Genomic DNA, 23,999 nt, shown 5'->3' on the forward strand with positions numbered 1-23,999 from the left:
AATTAAACTTGTCTCTTTCTTGCAGTGCTGAGATTCCCACTGTGGTTCACACTGCAACGATTTCTGAGCCGGTTTTATACACAACCTATGATTTACGTCATAGGTATCCAGTACACTGCCAGGTAGCTAAAAATAAGCAGCAGCTCCCTGTAGCATCCTGCTGGTTAGAGCCAGAGTGTCCGGTTTTTAATCCCATCCTTCTTGAGCTGTTTTCAGTGTGGAAGCTCTGGCGATGTGCTGTCACACTCAGAGCCCAGGTGCACCTTGGAGGTTTTGCAATTTGAGAGTCCAGCAATGGCTGTGCTTCACTTCAGAAGCATTTCTCAGCTTCACTTCAGAAGCATTTCTGTTTTCAGCCTGAGCATCTGGAAATGGGGACAGCTTCACACCGCACTGCTGCCAAGTCAAAGTCATTGAAGGCACTTATTTTGAGACTGTACAGCGGAGCAGCTCTGTCCCGCTGGAGCTGAGGTTGCCTTTGGGCACTGCCTCAGGGTGCATGCACATTGCTGTTGTGCTTCTCAGGTGTCCTTTCTCCCTCTCCAGCCATGCACTACCCACATCTCTAAGACCATTGTTCATGGACAAGCAATGTTGCAATGTTGCCAGCAGTTCGGAGTGTTGTCTAAACTGAGTTTCGTATCAGACTAGCACAGTAGAACTGCTGGCCAGTTTATTGTGGGCAGATCTCCAGGCTAATGCTCAGCAGGGCTGGCAGCCCCAGCAGAGAAACCAGCAGCACCGATCTGAGGCATCGTGAGGGTGTGTGGTATCTGAGCACTGCCTGCCTGAGCTGCAGGTTTGTTTTCCTCTCTGTGGTGCACCTTTGGGTCATCCCAAATAATGTTCAAGTCAGTGCCAATCTAGGCAGTCATAGAATTATAAAATGACTTGGGTTGGAAGGGACCTCAAGGATCATCAAGCTCCAACTCCCTGCCACATGCAGGCTGCCACCAACCTCCACATTTAATACCAGCCCAGGCTGCCCAGGGCCCCATCCAACCTGGCCTTGAACACCTCCAGGGATGGATGGGGCATCCCCAGCCTGTCTGGGCAGCTGTTCCAGCACCTCACCATTCAAGTTCTACATGAGTAGCAGTGCTGCTGGGCCACAGGGCAGTTCTGGGCTTTGAGCTCTGTTTCGTTCTCTTTCTGCCCCTGTGTCAGGTCTCACTGCTGTGAATTGAAGGGGACTCAGTGGGGAAGGCCCTGCCTTGTGCCTGGCTTCCCACTGGAGCACACTGATGCTCCTGTCTCTCACTGTCACTTTCTGTTATGTGTGAAGGAGCATTAAATTCCAGCTGTGAATTATTTGATCAGAATGGTAAGATATATTTGTGTGTAGCTGAGCACCTGGGTTAGTCAGCCAGAAGAGTTACAGCAAATAAAAATGAGAGAAATCTGGCACAATGAAACCCTTGCTTTGGTGCAGCTGCACTGCCCTTAGGCCTGCCTTGCTGGGATTTGTCCAGACTCATTATTCAGTGTTTTCCCCACCCAGTGTTCCTGTGAGGACAGCTGCCTGCCCCACTCCCTGCTCTCCCTCCTGCAGGAGGAAGCCTGGCATCACCTGGCTGGGGTGATCATGCTGCCTTCTGTGAACTTGCCTCATCCCTCCTTGGGAGGATGGGTCCTGAAGGCAGCGCTGTTCTGTGCAGAGCAGATCAGCAGCTCTCAGAGTTGGTTGGCAGCCAGATGTAGTGAGAAGGAAAACTGGAAGTTCTCAAAGATGGGCAAAACGGTGTCCCAGGGTTTTTTTATCTAGTAAGGCTAAGTGGAAAGTGTAAACAACTGGAAAGGATTGGATGTTTGTTTTATGTATTGCCATCTGTTTCCAGTCTTGTACCAAGAGATCAGGCTTGCTAGACAAATCTTTTCCTTGTTTTATTCTGAAACTTGCCTGGAAGCCCTGGCCACCCATTCCCTTTCTGCTGCCTGCTCACAACCAAAAGGGCTCCTGCCCTCGCTGCTGGTTTGAGCACACGTTCACATGGCACATTTCCCCACTGAACAATATCTTGTTCAAAGCTTATTTAATCAGCAGGAAATGATTTTAATTTCCTACCGCTGTAAAATATGTTTTTGCACAAGGTTACAGGGGAATAATGTTCTTTAAACAAGAGGCACTTTACCTTTGTGTTGATTTCACTCTGTAATTAAAAGTAGTTTGGAGGAAGCCAGTGCTGTTTTCAGTGCTTTGGCAGGGAGAGAGACAAGATAACTCTTGTGAGAAGTGTGATGGCTCTTCTGTGAGGTTTTTGATGAGGCTGAACTCAGCGTGGCTACTGCTGTTCCAATTAGAAAGCACTGAACACCGCTCTTTTCTTTTTCTTTTAGGGAGAAAACTCGGTTACACATTTAACAACAGGAATTTCCACAATGTGTCCCTGGGACAAGGCCAGGAGGTGGTTGCTGAGCAAGCTCTGGACGTGGCTGCAGCAGAGGGGCACTGGGTGATCCTGCAGGTACTGCTGTCTATCTGGAAGCAGGCTGGTCGCTCCGCCAGTGTCCAGGTGCTGACTGAGTTAACACAGTTATCAGTTCTCTCATCAGATGGAACAAGGCATTACCTGTGTTTTCAGATCACTGGTTTCTGCTTGTTTCTTGCTGTTATCTTCTGCTTTTTATCAGTCTTTGTCATCTTGGTTCTGTTGCTCTGTGAGCCCTCTGCAGGATGTGCAGTTGTAAGGAGAGCTGGCAGAGGAGATGGTGCTACATTTGCCTGTGCTTCTGTTTGCTCCATAAATATGTAAAGGAGCAATGTTCTTGAGAGCTGTTAGAGTTGCTCACTTTCCACCACTCCAAACTTGCTGTGTATTTAAATGAGCAAAGAGAAGGTATGCTCCACTGTACGAAAGGCAGAGGCTGTCAGTGGAGCTGATGCCTTTATACATCCCAAAACAGGTAAATGCTTACAGCTCTCATCAAACGATGCCAAGTCTTACAAGGTGTGAGGGGAGCACTGTCTTCAAGTGCTCTCTTGAGTCAATTATTCTGTGAGTGCTTTGGTTTGCTAATATGCAGCTCTCATCTCAGTTCTTGGGAATCCCTCTGTTTTCCTCGGTGTGGATTTTATAAACATTTATTATCACTGAATTGTGTGTGTAAGGATTAGGCTCAGACAATGCTTGGTGTCCTGCTCTGAGCCTACGGGCTTCGTTCTGGATTTAAATGAAATGCCATTGATATTTTGATCTTCCTTCATGCTCTTGCTGCAAGCTTCCTCCAAGCTAGACAATTCTGAGCTTGTCAGGAGCTTTTAATAAAGGCAGCTGTAATGCTGGCATCCACTTTTAAGACAGTGAAAAAAATAAGCAGACTTATGAGATATCTTCCATTCAGAATTGCAGAGTGAAGTTTTTGGTTTTCTTTCCTGTAATGGGGAGTAGTTGCTGCATGGGATCTGCAGTGGTACAGAGCTGGCAGGTTGCCCTGGGGCTCGTAGAGGAGTTCAGCTCATGGCTGCTGGCAGATTTTGATGCATGGCAGAAACTGAGGGGTGCCAGCAGTGGCTGTGAGGGCAGGCTGCCACACACCAGTATGGGTCTTGTTGGGGGCATTGGCCACCTGGGATTTTCTCTGCAGTCAGCACAAAACTGATGAAACTGTGCACATAAATGTTTTAGTTCTGTGTTGTGATTGGTTTAGAAGAAAGCAACACAGACAAGACTGATGCTGAGCAGAAGTCAGAGGCCTTTCTTCCTGTCCCTGCAGTCATTGACCTACTGAGCAATCCAGGCAGGGCCTGTGAGCAGATGGTGCTGAGGGGTGGTTTGCATCAGGACAGGCTTGGGAACATCCAGCAGGTGCTTGAGGCTGGCTGTGCCATTCCCCTCCAGGTTCTGCTTTTGAGGTCCTGATCAGACGTGTGGAAGGACAGCAGAGCAAGGGACCTTAGCTGCCCATCAGAAGGACTGAGCTGCTCAGCTCCAGATTGCGCCCATCTCTTTCCAAGGGCTGGATCTTCATGTACAATGAGAAAGAGGTGCTATATCGCTGTCCCCTAACTTGAGCAGCTCATACTCTGTTCTTTTATGGTCAACAGAAATGCATCTGATAGCAGTTCATTCTCTGGACAAAGCTGTTTGCAAGATTGAACGTTTTTTCAGGACTGAAATGCTGACTACTCCAGGTGCTGGTGAATCAGTATCTAAACTCATCACAGCAGGAGCAACAGTCCCACAAAGGATGCTCCTGTCATTTCAGTCACAGGTGGTCATGGGGAATACTTGCAAATACTTGCCATATGGCAGTTGGTTTGACAAGATCTTTCCTGCGAGGCTTCTGGTGACAGGTGCCATGCAGACTGCTTCAGGAGTGTCTGCAGTTCACTTACACAGCACCTGGAATGACACAGACAACTCAATATGCAAAAACATCCGAGCATTTTGGATCATTGCTGTTACAGTGAGAGAGAAGACAGAGCAGATCTCCAGGCAATCAGGGTAAATTAAACTCACTGTTTGGAGCCTGTGTGCCATCCATCCACAGGACAGCTACGTGCAGGCTTCCCATTTGCTTTTGAGCAGGGCAAAAGCAGCTGTTAGCTTCACTTCTGTACTTCATCATCCACTGAACAGCTCTTCAGGTGACATGGAGTTGAGCTTCCCTTTACAACCATTGAATTTGCTGACTTGTATCAACCCATATACACGCTCCAAGACAAACACTTGATGGGATCACCTAAATGGCTTTTACACATATAGTTTGATTGGAACCAGAAGTCAAGTACTACAAGCAATAAAGAGTCAGGCAATTGGCTTTGTGGAAGTCAGTTGCTACGGGGTATTGAAACAGTTGGGAACTCCCTACTGTACTACAGCCACAGCATTGCTGTTCTTGTGCCTTGAAGGGCTGCTGACCTGGGGCCAATTCCTCCCAAGCTGTAATGACCAGGCAACATTGCCTGCTGGATGGCAGCCAGCACTGCAGGAGGCAAATTAAGAAAAGCAGCAAATGACTCTCTGGGGAACCTGAAAGTGTTTCAGCTCACCCTGAAAATGGAGGTTTTCATGAGTGAATCATTTTACAGGGCAGAACAAGAGAGAGCATTTGTCCCTTCGTTCTCATGGAAAGAGACATACCCATGTGTCAGAGCCAAGCCAGCAGTGCTTCCTGCCCCTGCAACCTGCACAGCACTGCCTTGCAGTGTCACAGCTGATGAGAGAATGGAATCCATGGGCATCACTATTCTCTAAACAGACAGAGGGTCCAGCTGCAGAGTAGGAGCCTATCTATGGCAAACGTGAGGCTGCTGAAGAAGGAAATGTTAAGTGAGAGCCACAGAGAAGAACCTCAGTACTGGCCCAGCTGCTGCTCCTTTCTGAATCATCTGTTAGCACTGCAGAATCAAGGCAAATCTCTGTGCTCCTCTGAAATCCATTTAATATCAGGCTCAGCCTCTGAATCTCCTGGATCATGAATTTGGAAGGGTTTAAAACAGATTTTTCTGGCCGTGGTAAAGGCACAGAATTTAAGTCTCATGCTTTTCCCTGAGATGGGTGCACCTCCATTCCATGTGGCATTGAGCTTCCCCTGTTGACTGTCACATGCAGTTTGCAGCAGTCGTAGGGCCTGGTGGGAAGGGGTCTGTCAATGAAACTACACCTGAAAAACTGAGGAAAGTCTTAGATTTTTCATATTCTTTTAGATTTTTGCACCAAGTCATGCTTTTCTCAAGACTCTTTTTTGGTGCCGGGAGAATTCCTGGAGTTGCCATTTGGGCAAGTGCTGTTTGTAATTACACTATGGCAGTCAGAAGAAGATTTAGGGACAAAGTGCCCTAGCTGAGAGGCTTCCAAATTAGTGAGAGGGGGGGCTTAGGGTCAGAGCAGGGCTGAGTGACCCCCAGCAGGCAGCACCTGAACATCTTTGGTTCCTGGGCAGGTCACTAAAGGCTGTTACCAGCAGTTCAAATGGTCTTCATTTCCATGAGAAAGAAACTGAGACAACTACAAATAAAGTACTTTTAAAGCAGATTTTATCGAGCATGCAGTCCAGGTGCTTTGGAGTGCTGAAAATCCATTACAAACATCAAGAAAACAATGTAGGTGTGAATAAATGCATTTGTTAGTGTCTCCTCACCAGCAACACCTTGATGTTGTTCTCAGGATAGAAGAAATTGTCGATAGTTTCTGGATTCTCACTGATAACGTTGGGAGAAATAAGGTTCTGTCATGTCACAAGGATGCGATCCTCTCACAGGACATCTCATCAGAAAGCAGGTTTCTTTTCCAGGTTTCCAAATGCTTCTTCCTTTAGCTCTGATCAAGAGGAAACCCTGTTCTCTCTTACTTTTCAAGATGGGGGATGGAGTTGGGTGCAAACATTTGGATGATGGATACCAGCTCACGACACGGTGGCTCACGGTGTGTCACATGAAGGGAACGGTGAGATCTGACCAAGGATGGGAAGCTCTTCACAGCCTGGAGTTGAACGCAAGAATTCCTCTGACAGCATCTCCCCGGGTCACTTGTTGTCATCCTCTGGTCCCTGCCTGGAATGCTTTGGCTGTGGGAGTTTGGTGAGCGCTCACTCCCAGGGTTGGAAGATTTGATGTCCTTGAGGGCTGGTTGTTGAAAACCCACGCAAATGTACTTTTCTGGAAAACAAGATTTATTAAAAGTAGGAGGAAAATCAGATCAAAGAGAATAATGTGCTCGACTCAGAGAGCTGGATAATCTATGCCTCTGAATATTAAAACACTGATAGAAGAAACTGCGAGTCCATTGCAAGCTTTTGTGATGAATCTGTCAAATCAGAGGATGCCATCTGACTAGAAAATAACGGCTTATTTAGCACATCTTCCAAAACAGAGAGGAATTATTGGAGCACACTAATTAGTCTAAACGGTATGCAGAGGTTTCAGAACAAACTTTGAAGGACGAAATGAGAAACACAGGTATAAGCATCAATTGTAATAGGAATTTGTAAAGGTGGATGAGGTCTGTCGGGTGGTTTGCACTATGAAGATTACTGACGTTATAGAGAAGATAAATTTGGTGGCCCTCCTTGAGCCAGGGAGGTTGGACCAGATGACTCCAGAGCTCCCTTCCAACTCTGAGCTTCACTGAAATAAAGATGTGAGCTTAGTAAGGCTGCAGGTGCCACACAGGGATTCATTAGGGATGCTGTAGAAGTTGAATGTTGCTAGCAGGACTGCTAAAGAACAGCCAAGGGACTGATCTCACTTAAAGCATTGCATAGGCTCAAAGAAATGACCGTGTGTTGATGGCTTTGCATTGATGCTTGATTACCAGAAGTGTAGTCCATACAGAAGAAGATTGAAATGTGATACAAGGTAACCGGAACAGACTATAGGACTACAGTAATTGAAATAGGGTGAAATTTAGTAGAATAGTGCAAAATCACTTGCTCAGGACTAATAGCAAAGGGAAAAAGAACTTTGGACAGGAGAAATCCCTGCTGTGAAAGCAGCAGGTATGAACTGGGAGTGGAAGGTGAGGCCACTGTCTGAAGGTTCAGCACAGTGTCCCCATGGGTGTGGTGATAAAGCTGAACTGTTCTGGTGGGGTCTTGGTATGGATGTTGTATGTTGTATTATTTCCTCTCTTCCCTGCTGTTCTGATTCTATAGGCAGCTAACATCACAGCACATGCTGCTGTGACTGCATGAAAGCAGGGTGGGAAGTGCTGGCAAAGCATGCAGACCTCGGGCAAACTGCTTTGTGAGGTGAGCCTGTTGTAGGCAGCATACTTGTCAATAGCTGTGGGCACCTGCCTTGCAGGCCAGTCCTAAGGATGTATCTTCTGTTCTCTGTAGGCACAAACTGGGAAGCTGAGATAGCCAACTGAGTCTGTAAATGTTTTGACAAATGAAACCTGGGGGAAAAATATCTCCTTTCTAAGGTATCCATGAGGAAAGCCTTGCACCTTCCTAGTTGCCTTGGTAGAGGTCACATCCAGCTGCACTGAGCTCCAGCATCTTGCACACAGCAAGGAGAACAAACAGGAGAACTTACAGATCCACACGCTGCCATAGGGCTGCCATCTGGTCCAGATCCCATAGATGTGCTGGGATGGCTCACTGAGTGCTGCCATGCATGGAGAGCAGCAGGAATGCCTGTGGATGGTTGAAGAGTCAGCTGAGAGCTTAGGAGGTTGTCTGGCAGAGCAGTCTGGGTGAGGCCATGGTGGGTTTCTGCTGAAGACTGCTATGGAAGGTGGAAGTGGGTGAAGCCTTATTCAGACAGGTCGGGAAGCTTCGCTGGCACTGGAAACTCTCTCTTCTCATGGGGAGTTTCAGCCACCCTGTAAGTGCTGGAGGGACGATGCGGCAGGGCACTGAATTGAGGAGGTTTGTGGAGTGCATTGGTGGCAGTATCCTTAATCTGGTTGATGGAGGAGCTGAGGAGAGGAGATTCTCTGCTGGACTCAGTGCTCAGAAACAAGGAAAAGTGATAGGAGATGTGAAGGTCAGGTCTCTGATGCATTCAATCTTGTGTACCTAGGGAGAAAAGAACTTTGCACATCAGAGAGCCCTAAGTACATACAAGCATGAGCTGTGTCAGCTGGGTTTCCTTCTCTAGCCCTGCTCTGAAGCTTTTTCCCAGGGCAGAGGTCATTGCAGTCACCAAGTGATATTTCTCAACCTACTGGCAAAGAAACAATGAAATTTGTTTGCATGTTTATAACTGCAGATCTGGATGAACTGATGCAGAGAAAAATTCAGACATTAGACATTCCCAATTTAATTGTAGTCTTCATCCATTAGCTAAAATGTCATTTCCCTCTCTTTGCAATCAAGTTAATGTAATTCTTGAGCATCTTTCCATTTTCATAGGTATTGCTTCACTAAGTCAGATTCATGTAAGTCAGATTCACTAAACTAAGTAACAATGAACAAAACTGTATGAGAGTCAGACGTTGGCAGAGCACTTCTTAATGCATGATAGACACAGTGGAGACTTTTTCTGTGCAATGCATCACTAGACTTAGCTGCAAGCATGAGAGATATTGTCCTTTATGAGATGTGTTGTCCATTCTAGGCACACAAGCATTTGACACTAAGCCTCTGCTTCAGTAAAGAAGGAACCAGTTTTCCTCCAGCCACATTATCTTTCATTCCTAGGTGTATATAAAAGGAGAATTACCCATTCTACTTTCAGTTCTGGTTCATGAGTTTTTCTCCATTCTGTTAGAGAAATGTATTGGCTATCAGACAGGTGTTTTCCTTCCCACCTCATGTCACAGAAGCCATCCACAAGTTTTTCCACTTTCAGATCCACTTACAGACCAGCAGGTAATGTAGGTATTGATCTGGGATGGAATTAAGTTTCTGTTGGGCTTTTAATGCTTATGTAGATACTGCAGCTTTGGTGTTGTCATAAGACTGCCCTGGAAACCTCTGTTGTAAGACTGTTCTAAAAACAGTCCAATGCTTGCAGGTATCCTGGAAGTGCTGCTAAATTTTCAGGCCAGCCCGTTTGGACTTTGTCTTCTGCTCCTCCCGCCATTTGCATCAGCCTTCTCTGTACCTTGTTCAGCAGGAGGATCATAGATCAGCCTGTTTTTGCTCAACTTCTAGCAGAAAAGGAGTACGTGACCCCATTTGGAGCTGTGGTCACAGTGGGTGAGGGCTTACAGAGCTGCGCTTGTTCAGCCTGGGGAAGAGAAGGTCCTGGGAAGACCTCATTGAAGCCTTCCAATACTTAAAGTAAGCTTATAAACAAGAGGGAGAGTAGCTTTTTACATGGTCTGATAGTGATATGACAAGGGGGAATGGTTTTAAATTAAAAGGGGGGAGATTTAGGTTAAATGTTAGAAAGAAATTCTTTACTCAGAGGGCAGTGAGGCCCTGGCACTGCTGCCCTGAAATCTGTGGCTGCCCCCATCCCTGGAGGTACTTGAGGACATGGATGGGCCCTTGGCAGCCTGAGCTGGTGGCGGGCAACAAGCCTGTGGCAGAGGATTGAAGCTGGGTGTGCTTTCAAGTCCTTTTCAACCCAAACCCTTCTGTGAGTCTGTGACTCTGTGTCTGTCACCACAAGCAAAAAGGGGGGAAGCGATGTAAAGTTTCCAGTGCAGCAAAAGGCTGAGCAGTGCTCTCATGTTCATCACTTCTTAGTGGCTAAGCTGATGAGGAGAGATATAAAGCTTGCCCAGCCCAGGTGAGGTGACGGGGAGCATCACAGGGCTGTGCATTGACACCATGGATGGCGTGTTCAGAGGTGAGGCTAACGGACAATGAAGTCATTGGACTCACTGTTATGTGCTGCTGTCCTCCTTGGGGCTGTGTGCAGAGGGATTCCCTGGACAGTAAGGGATGCAGGCAGGGCTAAGGCAGCACCGACTGCAGGAATCAAGTGTGCTCTTCCCTGTCAAGCATTATCCATGCAATTAGGGCTTGAAAAGACTCAGGCTGTAGGTACTGAAGTCCAGAGACTTCACATAGGCTGCTGTAATTACTCAGCTGGTTGAACACCAGCGTCTCTCTGGTGACAGAAACTGCTGCTTGTGCTCTGATATGGCCCCTCTCCATGTTGAGCTACAGGCCTGTGAGCAGATGTTGAATGCACAGTTTGGAAGTGCAGTTTGGAAGCACAGTTTGGAAGTGGATGCAGCAGTTTGGAAGTGGAAGGTCTGTATTTATCCAGTTTGTTCTTCAAGTTCAGTAGCAGCATTCCCATGATTGCTGGCTGATGGAGGATGGAGCCTCACTTCCTGTGAGTGTGCAGCAGTGGGCAGAGAGGAACCAAGGGCGAGTGTGGAGTTCTGCAACTGGGGAGGAACAGCCGCGTGCGTCAGTACTGACTGGGGACTGACCTGCTGGGAAGGAGCTCTGTGGAGAAGGACCGAAGTGTCCTGGTGGCCAGCAGGGTGACTGTGAACCAGCAGTGTGCTCTGGTGGCCAAGGCAGCCAATGGTTACCAAGAGCATGGCCAGCATGGCGAAGGAGGTGATCCATCCCCTCTGCTCTGCCCTGGGGAGGTCCTGTCTGAGGGGACAGGGCACTGTAACAGAGGTGGTGGATTCTCCATCTCTGGAGATATTTAAACCCGCCTGGATACTTTCCTGTGTGACCTGTGCTGTAGAGAACCTTTAGGAGGGGGATGTAGACGAGAGGGTCTCCAGAAGTCCATTCCAATCCTTATGACTCTGTGACCTTGTATAATTAAACCTCATGCCATCACTGGGAGCTGTCATGGCCAGGGAGCAGTGACCTCCCCCCCCATCCTTTCATATACCACACCATGATACAGTGTAATTAAAGTACTGGGGTCATCTCTGGGCTGCCAAGCCCAGCTTTCACACTTGCTGTAAAATCAGTGACTGTTTTCTGAGAGCATCTCATAAGAGGAGGAGGCTTTGTACAAACAGCTAATTCCCACTGCTCAGGGATTTGTGATAAGGCAAGAGAGCTGCTTCAGTGCTGTGAAGGATCTGCAGTCGCTATCAGCAAAGGGAGTGCATTGTGGAGTGTGTGCTGCTTTATATATACGTGGTGCTATTTCTGATGGTTGCCATAGGAACACTTGCATCCTGTGATATATGTCCTGCCTTCTGAAGTACAAGCACACAGAGGTGCTTGGAAGTGAATTCCCAAAGAGAAACCTCTGGCATTCCCATGTTCCTGCATGTTCCCCCAGCCCTTCTGTGCTGCTCTATCAGTCTGGGATGCAAAGAGGGGAGAGCAGGGAGCGTGTCGCAGTGGTAGTGGTCAGTGTCATGGGAGCATATCTCAGATTTCTTTCTTTACCTCCTTTTCAGCTGTTTCCTTTGGCAGGATTTGGCTCCCACCTGCTTCTTTATCTTTCCATTCATAAAGAGGGGTAACACTCCCATGGATTTGAGATTGTAGCCAGACAAAGACATGAGATGCTGGGGAGCTGCCCTTCACACAAGAGCTCTTTCACAGACTTCAAATCTGGCGAAGAAAAAATGTAATAAGGCAATGAATTACCTTGCTGCCTTGGGTAAATGTGTCTCCTGGGGCTCATCTGGAATCGGGAGGACACAAAACTGTGCAGTGTGATTTAGGGAGATGCTGTTGGCAGTGTGTGAAGCCCCAAGCTGTAGGGAAGGGGTCAGGGCTTCATTATCTCCTCTTTCTGCCAAGAAGAGCTACAGACAGCCCGTGAAACCAGCAGGGGTTTCCAAATGAGTGAGAGGAGGGGGCTGTTGGATAAACAAGTCGCTCAGCCGTGGTTGGTGTCAGTGCAGCATTCTGTGTTGCCATTATTGGTAATTGACACAACATTGAATTATTATGACCGCAGAGGTTGTCATTAGTCATGTTCTGTCAAGTTCTGTTATCTGACTGCTGAGAATTAATTTTCCTTCAAAACTCTGAATCCCCTCCAATGGCATCCCTTTCAATAGAGAATTTAGCAGGTTTGAACCACCTCTGCCTTGCAGATGTGTTCATTTAATTAAATCATGAAATCTGGGTACCAATCTATATTTTCCTGCTTGTTTTCCACCCCTTCCATCACAGAAGTATAATACACAAATGCTTCGACTATCTTTAGATTAGAAATGTTTCTTAAGTTGGCTGAGATACTGAAGGCAGCAATGCTGACAGATAGTGGTCATTGGTGTCATGTCAACACAAGCTAAAGCAATTATTTTTCAGCCATCTAGCACCATAAAAACAGATGAAGGAAGAAACTACCAATTAAAGATGAAAATAAAAAGGATCAGGTATACAGTCTGGGATTAAATTGGTACCTAATGGTGGGTTTTTCTTACGCTCTTCTGTTAAGCTGATCTCCCAAATTACTGAATCTCTGTAGATGTTCGAAACACGTCGGTTATTTGTTTTCATCCACTCTTGCTTTATTATTGAACTTCTAGAGTGTGTTGGTTGCCTGGACCCTGGGAATTACCTGGCTCTTGAAATTGTAAATGCATCAGACAAGCAATGGGGCACCAACAGCCAGCTATAATTGCATTTTGTCTGCTGCTCTTCATATGGCCGTTGTTCACCATGGAGTGGCTTTTCTCAGAACACGGTTCCTTTGTCCTCCTCCTCCTCAGCTCTCCCAACACCTCAAAATCCATTTCATCAGAACAACCCCATAAAATTGTGTGGAAAAAGCTACCAAACTGGAGGGGGTTGGTACTTACTTCTAGAGTCCTGGGCAAGGAGACGATGTAGGAGTTTTCCTTGAGATCTCAGTGCACCTTATATATGCACTTATATATCCACAGAGAGGAAGGAAATGGAAATAGTTAAGCACCCATTTTTAGAAGACATTGCAGTCTTAGACGCAGTTGCACACTTGCTCTGCTAGCTTATTTTAGTGCATGCACCTTTAGGAAATGGTCACCCACCTTCTCCGTGATGCCCTGCTGGGATTGGTTCCGTGGCAGACATCTGTTTGCAGGCATGCACCTTTCCCTTGAAAATTGGTGCAGATCCAGAGGCAGAGAGCACCTGTGAAGGCAGTGTGGGCTGCAGCTGTGCCTGCATGACACAGAACAGCCCAGAGCTCTGTCTTTGTGCTCAGTGGGATGGGAGTTGCTGATCCAGAGCTGCAGTGCTTACGGAGCTGGGGCTCAGATCCACGTACACTGCAGTCACTATTAGGAGTCTGTAAGTCAGTTTTCACCATGATAACTGCATGTATGCATAGGTAGGGCAAAAAAAACAAATTGTGATTTTACAGTTCTTTACAAGTTCTTCTGCAAAAGTGACAGGTGGCATGCAGGCCTTGGTGCTCCTGTGTGCCATCAGTCCACGAAAACACTGTGCTGGGCCAGAATGAAAGCTGTTAGCCCAGTTCCCTGCCTGTAAGAAGGGAGAGGCAGGAGCTGAGGGAAAGGGTGCACAGTTAGGATGAGGATGCAGTGGTTTTTCTGCCTGTGAATTGAAGCTGAGCTCCGTTCTCTGATCGTCTCAGCTTCTACAGAGCCCCGCGACAACGAATTTGCAATTTAGTTATGCATCATGTGAAAAAGTACTGCTCTGTTCATCCCTATGTTGTTATCCCTCATTCATCACCTCCACCCTGATATCTCTCTCCTAATTGGCAAGTCCAGATCCATTTAGTGTCTTTTTCTGTGGAAGTTATATCCTTTTTGGGAGGGAGAAATGAGCACTGGGTATTGCATTCAAGATGAAGGCCCACCATGCTTTCATAGAGCAACATAATGATGTTTCAAATTTTGTTTGCTGTTCCTTTGCTGATGTTTGATTGCTGTCACGCTGTTGAACGTGGAACTGTTATTTGCAGAGTATAACCATAAGAACTCCAAGATCTCTTCTCTGAGTTCAGTTTTGAATCCATCACTGCTTACATATATACAGCTAGGGTTGGTTTTCTGTATGCATCACAGCATCTATCAGAACTGAATTTCTTTCTTCTGCCACATCATAGCCAGCCACTTAGAATGATGGCACAGTTTTGCAATTCTTTACCACCAGTTTTGATTTTTACCACCTGGAATTACTTTGTCTTATGACTAACTTTGTCAGCTCACTATCACTCTCTCCTTCAGGCGATTTTTACATACAGTAAGCAGCTCCAGCTCTCTGAGTAGCTTCCCAGTTTGCTTCCTGTGGGTTAATTATTTGGGTCTTGTTTTTTTGTTTTTTATTTTTTCCTGTGAGACTGCAGTAGTATTGTTAAGTGAAAGATAAATATCTGATTCAGATTAAGATCTAAACAGGAAGAGACACAGGCATATGGTGAGCGATGCTTCAGAGATACCTCTACCTTTCTAGCAAATACAGAGGGAGTTCATGGTGTCAAGCTCATGTTTGGACACCCCCGTTTGCTACCTAAAATGGGCTGTAAATCTTAGATTTCTGTTTTTCTCTAATTCACACTATGTGCTAATTCACTGCTTATTAGAGCTCCTGCCAGTTTGCCTCGTGCACACTGAGCAGCAATGCAGCGCTTCCATATCTGAGTTTCTTTAGGGTGCATACCATCTGGTCCTAGGAAATTGTTTGTTAATTTATCCTAAAATCTCTTCATCTGCTGCTTCAGTGTAAGAGTCTTTCTGGTGATTAAGGGACTGGAGTGTCTGTCACTTGAAGGAGTGGCGGGGGTTGATCAGTTGGTTGAAATCTGGTGGTGCAGGGGGAGTGAAGAAAGGTCCTATGAAGAATGGTTGAGGGAACTGGGCTTGTTGAGCGTGGGGAAGAGAAGGCTGTGGGGAGACCTCGTTGTGGCCTTCCAGTGCTTGAAGGGAGTGTATGAACAGGAGGTGAACGGCTGTTTGTGAGGGTGGATGGTGATGGGACAAGGGGAATGGTTCTAAAGTGAGACAGGGGAGGTTTAGGTTGGATATGAGGAGGAAGTTTTCAGCCAGAGGGTGGTGAGGCACTGGCACAGGTTGCCCAAGGAGGCTGTGGATGCCCCATCCCTGCAGGCATTCGAGGCCAGGCTGGATGTGGCTCTGGGCAGCCTGGGCTGCTGGTTGGCGACCTGCACACAGCAGGGGGTTGGAACTGATGATCGTTGTGTTTCTTTTCAACCCGGGCCATTCTGTGTGATGCTATGAGTGCAGGAGATGGGGCCAGGCTCTTCACAGCGGTGCCCCGGGAAAAAGCAAGAGGCAAAGGCACAGACTGAAAGATGGAATTCCCTTAAACATAACATCCGTAATTTTCCTGATGGGGCGGTTAAGCACAGAGCAGTGGTGGAGTCTCCACCCTTGAACATATTCCCAGACCCCAGAGGCACAGTGCTGGGCAGCCTGCTCTGCCTGAGCCTGCTCTGAGCAGGAGGCTGGGTGGAGAACCTCAGAGGTGCCACTAGCTCAGCATGCAGCATGCAGCTGGAGAGCATTCTGCAGATACATTCTGCCTTTCTGTAGTGGCCTTGCCTTTCTTGGACACTCCGGGTGCACCTTGCTCATCTTTTAGTTTTATAGGCTCTCTGATATGTTTCTGGCTTCTGGAGAAGGTTTTATTATTAGTTTTTATGGTTTTCAGAAGATTGCTCTTTAAAATCTTTTTCAGCCATACCATGGCTGGATTTTGTGCTGTTTCCAGTTTTTCCCATTTGGACGCGATTTCCATTTTCTGAAGAATGTCATTTTACTCTTAATGGTCTCCATTACTCTGCTGTTTAACCATGAGAGCTCCTTTCTGATCCTTTTTACAGATGATATATATTTATTCTAAGCCTATTATATGGTTCCTTTATGTAATTTCCTTGCCACCTGCAAGCAGTTTATCTTCTTGGCATCTGCTTTTAGTTTAAATTTAGCAGGATCCTTGTCCTGTCTTTGGATGGGATAAATCACCTTCCAGAGCGCCTGTTAGCACCACCACCTTTGGTTACCCACCACACTTTAGCATTACAGGAGATTTAGCCCAGGAACCCGACCTGTTCCTAATGTCAGAGAAGCTATTTTCTTGCCTGGAAACTAGCAAACAGTGTAGGAAACAAGGTGAGTCTGTATTCATTTTATCATCTCTGCATAAAACTGCTTAATTCTCTCACAGGTAGATGTAATTAGTTGCACAAATAATTTATTATTTTAAGCTGGAGATATTTATAAAACCACTTTCTTGAACTTTTCCCCACTAACTTGCACTTAATGGATCCCCACTGTTACTCTGTTGAAAATTAGCAAGCGTTTTAATTTGGGCTTGGCAGATCTGGGGAAATAATGTTACTTCATCAGCTGTAGATAACTGTAATGAACAGGATGTTATCAGCCCCAAGAACACAAATGAGCCTAAAATGGTGGTCATTCATTTTGATTATTTCAAAATCATTTGATTACTAATTGCTGGTCATTCACATTGATTATTTTGAATTTAAAATTGATATGCCTGGATGTTTGGGGCTGTGAATTACACAGAGGGACTCTTGGGGCAACTATTGGGCTTAGCCTTGGTGGGTGTCAGTCCTCACCACGGATTTGGTGCCCAATGGGCTTGAGTGTCACTGGGGGGGTATCAATTCAGTGGTGCCTTCTTTGTCCCTACTAGAACATCCATCTGGTGGCCAAGTGGCTGAGCTCTCTGGAGAAGAAGCTGGAGCAGCACAGTGAGGGCAGCCATCGGGATTTCCGTGTCTTCATTAGCGCAGAGCCAGCTCCGTGCCCAGAGAGCCACATCATTCCGCAGGGCATCCTGGAGAACTCCATCAAAATCACCAACGAGCCGCCCACGGGGATGCATGCCAACTTGCACAAAGCCCTCGACAACTTCAGCCAGGTGGGGACCGTCCTGCTGGGCGGCCTGGGGGCTTGGTGGGTGCTGGAGTCGTGCAGAGGGGCGTGGGGGGACATCGCCAAGCCCTTCTCATCACAGTGTCTGCAGACCCCTCCAGCCCTCCTCTGCTCTCCAGATCTCTTTCCATTTTCCAAAGGAGGACATGGGCGATCCTGGCCAGCCTCCTGGCCAGCCTCTTTCAGGATGCTGGATTTCAGCCCAATTTGTGCCTTTGTCATTTAAATTAAAAAAAAAGATGTTTTGTTACAGAATCAGACTTGGCTCCCCAGGGAGGTGGTTGAGTCACCATCCCTGAATGAGTTTAAAAGCCATCTGGATGTGGTGCTCAGGGACATGATTTAGCAGAGGGTTGTTAGAATTAGTCTAGTTTGGTTAGGTTGTGGTTGGACTCGATGATCTTGAAGGTCTTTTCCAACCTGAGTAATTCTATGATTCTATTCTATGATTCTGCTGCATTTGGGAAACATTTGTCGTGATTTGACTTGATTTCCGTGGTGGTGTCCTTCCATGTCCTTCCATTTTGGGTTGGTGAGTGGCATGTCACATCTGTAATCCAGAGACACAGAGAGGAAAGCAGCCCAAACTTCGCCTTCTGTGATGATCACAGTTAATATCTGCTAGGGCTGGTGGCAGGCTGCTTATTCTTTTTATTGCATGCAGCTCGTGGTTATCACACACCCACACTCCTGCTATCCCTGCTCTCTGCTGCAGGGCTGCAGCAGAATCCTGTGCAGGGGGCATGAAAACAGAGTGTGTGGCAGCGATGGGCAAATATTCTTCTTCTCTTTGTGACTGCAGGGAGCAGGGCTCAGTGCATGCAGTGAGACACAACGAACTGTGCAGGAGCAGCATAGTGGCTCCCACAGCAGCCTGGGCTTCCAGGTGGTGCTGGAGCTGCCATGCATCACTGCTGCACTTCTGCCCAGCCCATTTTCTCCATGACCCCAAAGGCTAAGGGCTAACAGCTCACATTTATGATGATTCCTTTTCAAAAGGCATGGACCATTGCACTCTGCTGCCCTGAATGTCCATTACCTTCACTCACACATGCTGCCTTGGGCATGCAGCTCTCCCAACAGCACCCTGCCTGTTAACCACAGCATCCAGCAGGGCCTGCAGGAGCTCCCACTGCTCTGCCTGCCTCCTCGTGGCACTGCAGTCACTACAGCCTCTCTGTTCTACTGATGGCTACACCAGGAGCACAAAGGGCAAAGGGCACATCTTTCTCTCCATGTCACTTGGGATCAGGAGCATCCCCAGCCATGCTGGACCCATGGCACTGCTCCAAGGGGCAAGGAAATGATATGGGGGTGTGTCTCAAGTGTAGGAGCTGCTTTCTCCAAAGAGATGAGAGTGGGAGCCACAGCACAAGGATTAATGCCAGCAGTCAGAGAAGATTATTCCATTTTTATCTACTGTCATTCGTACTGTCATTTATCATCCTGAACTCCACAAAACGTCCTGGAGAATGAGGGAGGGGAGAACTTTCATCCAAAGTAACGTTTTCATCCTGCCCATGCTCATTTCAGTTAGATAGTAATTAGCATTTTCTAAATTGCCAAAGTATTATAAAATGTCTCTTATCACAAATCCTGGAATGTGTGGGTGGACCCCCTTTACACCTCATTTCTCTGCTTTGCACAGAATAGATGTTCAAATTCAGCTTTTAGCTGAAAGCCACTGAGAAGGGCCATTACTGTGGGGGGGGATATCGTTCTGCTCTGTGGCTGAAATAAAAATGCACAACCAAATGGAGAGGCCAGTGAGTCTGCAAAAGTCTCATACTCGGTTTTCATTCCAGGAAGCTCTCTTTAAAGTCTAGGGGAATTTTCTGAAATGAAAAACCTGTTCTTCATCAGGATACTGATAGTGGAAGGAGCTCAGAGTCCAGTCTCCTCAAGAGGAAAACAGGAATTGAGCTATTCAGAGTCCTGTGCAGTTAGCCAACATCTTGTACACTTTGCAGCAACTGGTTCCCCCTGTTCAGCAGAGACACTGAGCTCTACAGCTGGTGAGAATTCTAACACAGTGCATTATTTTAGGTGAAGATGATGGAGGGAAGTCACACAGGTGCCCTTTGTGGTCCTTATTGCATAACAGAGTTGGACTAAAGGGTCTGTCCTTGGCAGGGAGGATGCTCTCTGCTCACTCAGGTCTATGCCTGAGTGCAGGTCAGGGCCACGGCGCCCTGCACTCTGTGCTGCTGGGGAGGGTGTGCAGGGACCTGGATGGAGGTGTGGGTCTGTCCTTTCCAGCACATCCATCTCCTGGTTCTGGAGAGATCTGTGCTGCTGGCAATGGGGCATGCCATCATTCTTCTGTCATGGGAAAGGGGATCTGCTGCTCAAGCCAGTGCTTGAGGGGCAGGAGCAGTGGAAGCATCCACCAGGCTTCAGCCACAGAAGGACATCTCAGACTCATCCATGAGAGCAGAGCTTTGGCCCAGGTGCTGTGCATTCACCTCCAGACCCTTGTTGCTTGGCTCTGCTGTCCCATAGAAGTGATTTCCATGTGCCAGGATCAGGCATGGCTGCCCAGGCTGCCCCTGTCCTGCCTGCTGGGATGATCTCTCACTGCTTCCTTTCGGGCTCTTTGGATCTGGTTCCTTTGTACAATGTCACTGAAGCTTCTGCCCTTCCACCATGACTACTACTTTGTCAGTATTCAAGCTTAAAGCATAGCCTAGAAATTGGGCAGGGAAGCACCAGTTGCTGTGCTGACCTTGTGGGTGCTTGTTTTTTGTTTTTCTTTGCAAACATTTGGTCCTCCCTGCTTGGATCTTTGGAAGCCCTTCCCATATCTGCCTCAGTGTGCCATTAGCACGTGCTGCTACAGTGCAAGGCTGGGCTGGGTTTGTGCAGAGCATCAAGCACTGCTGTCCCACAAGAGTTCTCCATTGCTTCAGTCCCATGGCTTAGAAAGATACTGCTCCAAGAAACCTTTTGTATCCAAGGGGCAGAATGGAGTGTCACCCATGTGCCATCATCCTGGGCATGAGGTGCCTCAGGGCTGTCGCCCCATCTGCAGTGCATCTCCATCTCCCTGATGTGGGATGCAGGACACAGCCTGGTGCTGGAAGGGTGCAGATTTCCTTCTCTTCCTGGCTCTCAGATTACAACATCACTTTGATTTACGAAGGAGAACATGATTTCAGAAAATATGCAGTGGAATTTACCAACACATTTGTGATGAAGCCCACTGTCTCAGAGAGCTCGAGGGCATGTAGGTTATGCAGAAATGAACTCGTGAAGCAAATCAGCTCACGTCTGTCTGAAATCTGGTGTACCTGGGAGACACTGTGAACTTACCTCTGCCTCCCTGCCTGTGTTGCAGGATACCCTGGAGATGTGCACTCGGGAGAACGAGTTCAAGAGCATTCTGTTTGCCCTCTGCTATTTCCATGCTGTGGTGGCAGAGAGGCGTAAGTTTGGTCCCCAAGGCTGGAACCGATCCTACCCCTTCAGCACTGGAGACCTCACCATCTCCGTTAACGTGCTCTACAACTACCTGGAGGCCAGCTTGAAAGTGAGTGAATGGACGTGAGCTGTTCCATAGAATCACAGAATGGCTTTGGTTGGAAGGGACCTTAAACCCAGTTCCAAGCCTCTGCCATGGGCTGGTTGCCACCCACCAAATTGGGCACTAGATCAGCTTGCTTTGGCTGGCTGCTGTTTGGTGGCTTTTAACCTCCAGTAGTGAACTGGGTCATGCTGAAACTCCTGCAGGTTTTCCATAAATGTCATTTTCTTGGTACCTTTGGTCTCATAACGTCACAGTTTGGTATATCTTTGGTGTGAGGCAGGAAACTTCAACATCCACAGCAGCTTACAAACCATGTAAAATAGCACCTGTGCTCTGTATTCACTAGAAATGCATAGTGGTCTTTGGTTTAGTAGAATTTAGAACAAATTTGCATTTCAGTGGAAAGCTGTGTGAGTCTGTGCTGTGATGCCATTTTCCCTGGGCAGGATGTAACTACTGCCTAATGTTTGTTTACTTAGAAAACTGGAACCGTGCAATGGAAGCACTCACTGAGCAGATCAGTCTTAGAGCTGTAGCCTGCAGCTCAGCCGTGCTGCCTGCACTCTGTCACAGCCTCCTGCTTCTTCCTGCAGGTCCCATACGATGATTTACGCTACCTCTTTGGTGAGATTATGTACGGAGGTCACATTACGGACGACTGGGACCGACGGCTTTGCAAGACCTATTTGGAAGAATTTATTAAGCCGGAAATGCTGGAGGGAGAATTCTTCCTTGCTCCAGGATTCCCCCTCCCGGGGAACATGGACTATAATGGCTATCATCAGGTAAGCTCTGTTTTCTGGCATTATTTATACACAGAAGTGTAATGGCTTCCATAACTGCCCTATAATCTGTTTTAGGAGGCAGTGAATAGGATTGCAGTGTTTCGGCACATCTCCTGTTATTTCCCATTATGTTCTGTTTCCACTGACATTTCATCAATCCCCTGGATAAACCAAGTCTAATGGTAGTTTGCTACTTGGCATGGGCTCATTCTGTTCATGCATGAATGGTATTGGTTCTTGAGACTTGAGCGGGGCTTCTAGAAAATTACATCCGCATACTGTTTGCTAAAGTGGCCCTTTCAAGCTCCTTTTATTATCAGTTTTAATGAGAAATGCTGACAGGTCGGGTCGTGGTGATCTACTTACTGATCTCATCTGTTCTTTGTACACAAATGTGGCAGCAGGGATAGGCACATTAGGCTGGTTTTGTTCATGAAACTTAACTACTGGAAGCTAAACTCACACAAGGGATTTCAGAATATTCATGCTGAAACACACAGCAGATAATTGCTAGAGAAGGTCTGAGCCTGAGAGATGTAGCCAAGGCAAACATGAGCAATTACAAATTTTCGCAGTAGGAGTAAAACCTTTGTCCTGTGGGGCTCAAGGCCACGAGCAGAGTGGTGTCAGCCGAGGCTTACTTTCTTGGTGGGCAGTAATTCCAGCCCCGTGAGCTCTGGAGGCCGAACGCTCTGCATTTGAGTCTGACCTCTGCTTCTGTGTGCAGTACATAGATGACACCTTGCCGCCAGAGTCTCCTTATCTCTATGGCCTCCACCCCAACGCTGAGATTGGATTCCTCACCCAGAGCTCAGAGAAGCTCTTCCGCGTCGTGCTGGAGATGCAGCCCCGTGACAGCAGCATGGGCGAAGGAGGAGTGGGGACCAGGGAAGAAACGGTGAGAGTGGTTGGAAAACGGGCTGTGTTTACTCGCTCTCTCGCTCCTCAGCAGCCCTGACTGCTCAGGTCTGTCTCACATCTGCGTGCTGTAACATCTTCTGCCTTTGCCAGAAGCAAACCGGGTGTCTAGAACCACCAGCCTCATATTATGCTGAACGTCACCGCAGCGGGATGTAATTGGAGTATTGTCAGTAATAGGACAGTGGCTTTTAATTACCCCCTGAACTGCAGTGCCTTCATTATCATCCTGCAAAGACGTTGCAAATAAACCTTCTGTGGCCTCCCCTACCTCTGAGCCGCCGCTCCCCAAGCACCGTGCTGTGACTGGCATACCAACAGCTCCGCACACCATCTGCCACGCACCACGTCCTGCCCAGCTCCCAGGGGCCTTGTCATTCCTCATTTCCAGCCGAGCCCATCCGCTGTGCCCGTGTCTCAGATTGATCTCAGCTCTTCCTCTTGAAACTCACAGCTCATTAAAATCCAGCCCTAGCATTCATACCAGCATCTGAAACCAGGCGACACTCGCTCAGTTTTTGATTTCTGCAGACTTGAGGCTTCTGTTTCAAGCCCTGAAAATTAATGAATGGCTAATAGAAAGCGTAAGTGAAGGCTGTGATTTCACAGATGATTCCTTTGGCTTGCTGTGCTGCTGGGGCACTGCTGTCCTTGCCTGAGGGACAGTCAGAAGGGGCGGGAATGGTCAGTTTCCAGATCATGCTGGAATTTGAGGTGAGGGGAATAAACCAGACTTAGCAAAGTCAAAGAAGATACTCAAATGGGAACAGTTCTCCTTCTTTTTGCCAGTTAATTGCAACTCAGCTCCTTGGCCAGAGTAGAACTATCAGTGGTTGATCCAGCAGCATCACAGGGCTTGGCTTTGCTGCAGATTCCTGCAGACAACCAGGGAGCCCCTGTGGGCTTTGTGATCTCTGAGGAAAGCTGCCTGGAGGCAAGCTGAGCATGGCCTGGCTGCACTGCTTCCTGCCTGGGGGATGCTCCCACAGCTCGTGTTCTCCTCGGAGCAATCTCTGTCATTACCTGACTTATAACTGGCACTGGCCATGCCTCTTTACTTGGTCCTTGCAAGAGAGTGAGGACAGAGTTCTCTCCACTCCTCCATTTGTGGATTTCTACCCCTTGTTTGGCTGAGGTGGTTATAGAGATCTTGCACAGAGCTGCTGGAAAGCTGTCTTTTTCCTGAGGCTCTGAGCTCCAGTTACTCCCACAAGTTTCTGAGGCCACATTAGAGAAAATGAGCCATCATTGTTGTGACTAAAATCAGAGCCAGAGAGATTTGCGGGGGAATTTCAAATTATAGGGTATTTCGATACTGCACCAGGTGCAGCTCAAGAGCTTTTCCAGCTGAGCTTCAGCTTCAGCCACTTCGCTGGCTGCAGTTGCAGCCCATGCTTCATCACTTCTTGATAGCTCCAATGTGTGCATGGAGGGTTTGGGAGTGCAGCAGTGGGAGAGTATCAGAGTCCAGAATATGAATGTCAGAGGGCATGGCAATGGAATTACCCGTGGGCTGCCTCTTCCAGTGGCTGGAAGCTGTTGTTGTCACCCGCTTGCCAGCTTTGTACATCAGATTTTGGAAGTGTAACTGCACTCCTGAAAAATCAACTTGGT

General features: G+C 47.5%; 1 protein-coding gene across 1 annotated transcript in view; it reads left to right on the forward strand.

Annotated features, from left to right (window-relative positions):
- Nucleotides 1-23,999, forward strand: part of DNAH9 (dynein axonemal heavy chain 9) — a 191,448-nt gene that overhangs the window by 153,087 nt on the left and 14,362 nt on the right. Inside the window, exons 62-66 of the mRNA XM_042833278.1 lie at nt 2,338-2,465; nt 16,915-17,142; nt 20,494-20,685; nt 21,276-21,467; nt 22,195-22,365. Of these exons, the coding sequence (XP_042689212.1) occupies nt 2,338-2,465; nt 16,915-17,142; nt 20,494-20,685; nt 21,276-21,467; nt 22,195-22,365 (911 nt within the window). The remainder of the gene's footprint in view (nt 1-2,337; nt 2,466-16,914; nt 17,143-20,493; nt 20,686-21,275; nt 21,468-22,194; nt 22,366-23,999) is intronic.

Source organism: Centrocercus urophasianus, unplaced genomic scaffold, assembly GCF_019232065.1.
Source record: "Centrocercus urophasianus isolate 14NV4802_14NV808 unplaced genomic scaffold, USGS_Curo_1.0 seq_41, whole genome shotgun sequence".
In the NCBI taxonomy this organism is placed as follows: Eukaryota; Metazoa; Chordata; class Aves; order Galliformes; family Phasianidae; genus Centrocercus; species Centrocercus urophasianus.